The 4,988-nt window shown below is 24.9% G+C and overlaps 1 protein-coding gene across 3 annotated transcripts; it reads left to right on the top strand.

Moving 5' to 3' along the window:
* Positions 1 to 805: 805 nt before the first annotated feature.
* LOC119666328 lies at positions 806 to 4,627 on the top strand. 3 transcript variants are annotated; one of them, XR_005251409.1, is made up of 7 exons: positions 806 to 824; positions 3,506 to 3,588; positions 3,649 to 3,742; positions 4,017 to 4,105; positions 4,196 to 4,335; positions 4,394 to 4,532; positions 4,591 to 4,627. XR_005251409.1 is itself a non-coding variant. In XM_038075612.1 (5 exons), the coding sequence occupies exons 1-5, from the start codon at positions 3,538 to 3,540 to the stop codon at positions 4,476 to 4,478; spliced, it is 459 nt and encodes a 152-aa protein (XP_037931540.1). In that variant the 5' UTR covers positions 3,476 to 3,537; the 3' UTR covers positions 4,479 to 4,572. The 3 variants fall into 3 exon arrangements, 1 of the variants encoding a protein (XP_037931540.1); XR_005251408.1 differs by lacking the exon at positions 806 to 824 and adding an exon at positions 1,023 to 1,061; XM_038075612.1 differs by lacking the exons at positions 806 to 824; positions 4,591 to 4,627 and having other exon boundaries at positions 3,476 to 3,588; positions 4,394 to 4,572.
* Positions 4,628 to 4,988: the final 361 nt, after the last annotated feature.

Raw genomic sequence — 4,988 nt, 5'->3', positions numbered from 1 at the left:
GTGCTATCTAGCAATGCTGACTGACCTTCTGTTTCCATAAGGTCAATCGTGCGATTTAACATCTCTTGATTACTATTTAGGGGGTTAGGACTATGTTAAGTCATTAAGTCGTATTATGCTGACAACCGAGAAACCAGCCACTTTTCAAGCATTTGAAATCAATGTTCATGCCACCACTGATGTCATACGTCTACATTTATTTTAAATAACAGTCAAAAATTAGAGTGATGGAAAGAACCATGTAACTCGTAGCCTGTCGAATTGATATTCAAAAAATAAATGAAATTATAACAGATAATATAACAGGTATAAAAAAATTTTATTTCAATAATATTTTTATCTTGTATTATCATTTTAAGTTCTCATGCAGATAAAAAGCTCCCTATATCTTATGAGATATGATTATTCGTAAGACTAATCTTGTCTTCATTACTTTGAGTAGCAAGTAAATCTTTTAATTATAGGAAAATAAATTCATTGCAATTATTTTCTAGAATTTCATTTATATAAAATATTTAATTTAATATCTATTAAAAACTATGTGAATTAAGCATTTCATATGTAATCTTATATACTGAAAACAAGTTGCAATAATAAAATAATTAAAAATCTACAGATGAAATAATATTGCATTACTATTGCAGTTTCAATTGATCAAGTAGGTATCAAGAAGTAGCATCCAAGAGACTTGTTTAACGACTAGAAGCTACGAGTATTATAATTGAGTGATTGGAAGATACTTGGTCCGCTAGTTTTGTTCAATTACGCGACTTAAATAAATGAAGCAAAAAAATTTTTATGTTCATATGAAAAGCAATAAAAAAGTAATAAAAATTTATTAACATAAAATAATAATAAAACAAAATTTATTACATATACATGATTAATGTGAATATAATAATTATTGTTTATATTTCAGAATTTCATTCAGATTATTAATTCAGATAATTAATTATTTTATTAATTAATAAGAGAATTTTATTAAAAGTTAGTGGTTTACTTGAAGACTGTGTGGTTCAGTAGTGAAATAGTGTCATAATGATCTTGGTCTTCTTAATTAAGTAAGAAGTTTTAATTAATGTTTTAAGAGTTTAAGTGATTCAATGAACTATATTTAATGCTTAAAAAGTGTTGGTTATGTTTTTATTAAATTAAAATTTTTTATTAAGCAATATTAATATTTATTAATGATTGAGAAAATAGGTATTTACGAAACTGAAATGAGACATAAGAATTTAATATTTTTAATATTAATTAATAATAGTATAAACTATGCTAGAATAAACATATCTTTGAACGGCAAAAACTTACTTCTAATAGTTAAAAAAGTTAAAATAAATAAATATTTATGTGGAACTATACAAATTTACTTTCACTTGCAATTACAATGTACTCACATTACAATAAAGATATCAAAATATAATTATAAAACAATACCTAAGCAAAGTATAAATTATATTCTTAATAATTGTAAATTTGGATTGCATATATAGGTACACTATATGTCCACCAAGCTAATATTTTGACGTACCATGTTTTGAAGTCGCAAATTTTTATATAAAAACTCCCCGCATTTTGTTTTGTTGTGTTTTCATCTCAGAATTATTGTTTAATCCACCTTTACTCTCTAATGGAGTTGATTAGATAAATTATTCATTACTTAGTATACGCGTAATTTTGATTCTTCAACTCAGCAATGTATTGAGTATTTGTATGATAACCAGCATATCTGCATATCTTGATATCTGATGACAAAAAATTAACAGTTTTTAATAAGTTTAACTCAGCATTCTTATGAGTATTCAAGTTGTGGGCTTTATCCCTGATATATTTATTTATGCTATTAGTTTTTATATTCTTAAAATGATATCCCAAAATCTGGATTTACTTCATACTATAGAGTATATATTCTTATAACTATATTTTGATGAGATTGAATTTTTTAACTTAATCTGAAGCAGTTTATCAAAAGCTATGCAGCCGTAAATTATGCTTGATTCCTGATTACTTGTTCATATAGTCGGATTTTGTTTTTGACACATGTTTTTTTGAATCAAAGTGCATAGTTTTAAATTACATTAAATTATTTTCTTCTTTATATGCTTATTCCATAGAAAAATTTATTCGGAATTTTGTCCGGGGAATTTTACTATTCTACTCATCCACTCGATGCTTTCTTGAGCATGAATTATGAGTGATAATTTTCGCGATTTCATAGTGACTCGTGATGGAAATATTGATATAGTTTCTGTCCTCTCCAGCTTTTATTTTGTTTGTTGTGGAACAGTTGATTTGAAATTGTATTTAAAGTCTCTGTTATTCCAGAAATTGCTAATAAGTGTCAGTAGCTTACCTGTTATTTGTGGATCAATCTATAGATCTTATGTACTAGATAGCATTTAAAGGCGAGTGTGATCGATGTAAAAAGTTTACAACGTAAAAGCTTGATATTTCGAGAAGTGATCTATATCGGTATATAAAAAATTTGTCAAAATAAATGAGTTCACTAAAATTTAATATTACAATCAAGTACCGAGAAAGCAGACATTAGTGCTCGTCTTTAGAAGTATTTTTAACATTACACTTAATTTAATGTATTTTGATTAAATAAAAAACTTTTTTAATGCAGGCTCTTGACCATAAAATGATAAATGCTTGATAGCTAAATTATGTAAGTTTTAATAACGTTTTCAGCTTTAAAGGGTATATACATATATAATTTTAATTCCTGACTAAGATTTTCGACAATAAAGTATATAATTTTAAATAAAACTCTTCATAGTGTTTCATTTCGATTGGGTGTCATATAATTTTGAAATAAATTGTTAACAAAGACAGAATTTCGGATTTGTTCTAAGTTTCTCTAACCTAAGTTTCTCTGATTATTAAATTTAAAAAGTCACATCTACGCAATGTAAATTACTCATTTATTATGTTGTTATTTACTTGTTCCACTAATTCCAAAATGATTTAATTAACTATTTAAAAAATTGTTTTAATTTTTTGTGGTTAATAATTGTAATGAGTTGTAGATTAATTGATATTTTTTTTTGTTTATACACAAATATTCTAAACAATCAAATATGTGCTAAATTTAAAATTATATATAATTAATTAAATAAACACTTAATTACATAAGTGTATAAACATATTTATACGGATATATTTAATTAATAAATAAGTCTTTATTATGATATATGAAAAATTTTAGATCATAAATTTAACAATTATACATGAAATATAAAATAAATGTATAATTATTATAATCTTGATTGTTAATTTGAATTTATTTAATTCATAATGAATAATATTTATATTATGAAAGAGATATATTATATATCTCGATGTTCATGTAAAAAAAATTAGATTATCTATATTTTAATAAAAGCGAAACATGATATTTTTGTCCAATTAATTCAATAAAAATTTCTATAAATTTCATTTCAATTATTGAAATTCAAACAGTGTTCTGAAAGTGACTCGAGTTAAATATTATATTTTTAAGATACAAGACTGTGTCTCTGGGACTAAACTGAGATGAATACCAAAATTTTGTGTCTTATTGTTTTATTTGTGTCTTTAACTAAGGTATATGAAATAAAAATGGAATATTTAAAAAAATAAATAAGGACTTCATGACTAATATAGGCAGATGAAGACGAAGAACCAAATCTGAAAATGGACGATATGGTCGAAGCGTTGGAAACTTTTACTTCTAGTTGTGAACCGAAACCTAAAAAAGGTATTATTGATCTTTTTCTCTATTTTAAATTTTGAGCTATGAATTATTGCAATTTAACTGTTGTCAATTTGTCTTTAATGAAAGTCACCTAATGATCATCTCTTAATCAAGTAGAGAGTATTCAATATACATATTAAGTTTTTTGACAAACTTTGAAATTCATTTAAAAAGGAATTTATCTATTAATGTATTATAGAAGAATATGAACTATATAACTATATATAAAACTATATAATATAAAATTTATTATTTTCTTGATTTCATTCCCATGAAGAACACATAAAGGAAATGTTACAAATGAAAAAAAATCCCCAGCGGGAGACAAAATGTTTGCGTTATTGTTTAATGAAACAATTTGATATGGTAAAAATTAGTACAGATCGCTTATTATTTTTTGAAATATATAAATATTTTGCTCTGAACTTAATAAAAGCTAACTTACTATACTATCAGATGAACGAAAGTGAAACTGAAATTGTGATCGATAAAGCTGTGGAATTAATGAACATGGGAATACAAAATAAATTAGGGGAAAAAGAATTAAAGGAATCAGCTGGAACATGTGCAGTAAAGGCCAAAAAAATTACTGATAAGTAAATCATTGTAACCTAATATAATTCCTAATATGATATTTACTTCTATTTCATTAAGATGTGAGTTGGGATATGTTTTCAGTATGTGCGTTGTAGAGGAGCTTGAGAAACGAGGGTTCAAAATGCCAGAAATCAAGGAGTGAATGAAAATTTTTATTGCTATGAAAGGTCTAGTACACTAGCAAGTTTTTAATTTGGTATGAAATAAAATAATCTTTTCTCAATTTTAACGAATAATGATTTTTTTTAATATAGTTTTTCATTTTATTTGTTGCTCTTTGAAAAATGCTCCTTAATAAACTTAATAAGAATATTACTATAACTATTATTTTAATGATTACTACTAGCCTGTCTGATATAAAAACCATTAGTCCTCTACTATGAGTGTTTGCATCGACATTATGCAAAACTCCATGGAAAACTTTTTTTAACTTGTTAACTTGTTAAAAATAGTTTTTCTACTATTTATACAGAAACACCAATCAGAAGTAGTACTACTGATTTAACGATTTTTTAAAAAACTAAATGCTTGCAATATTCAGTGTATTTTATTTTTCAGTATTCTATCTATTCAGAATATCTCTATGTATTATATATAGCTTCACTTCATTGTGCTTGGCTTGTTGTATGGTGCAAAACTATATAAGAATCAT

This window comes from Teleopsis dalmanni, chromosome 1, assembly GCF_002237135.1.
Source record: "Teleopsis dalmanni isolate 2A chromosome 1, ASM223713v2, whole genome shotgun sequence".
Lineage (NCBI taxonomy): Eukaryota > Metazoa > Arthropoda > Insecta > Diptera > Diopsidae > Teleopsis > Teleopsis dalmanni.
This window is presented reverse-complemented; position numbering and strand designations above follow the sequence as displayed.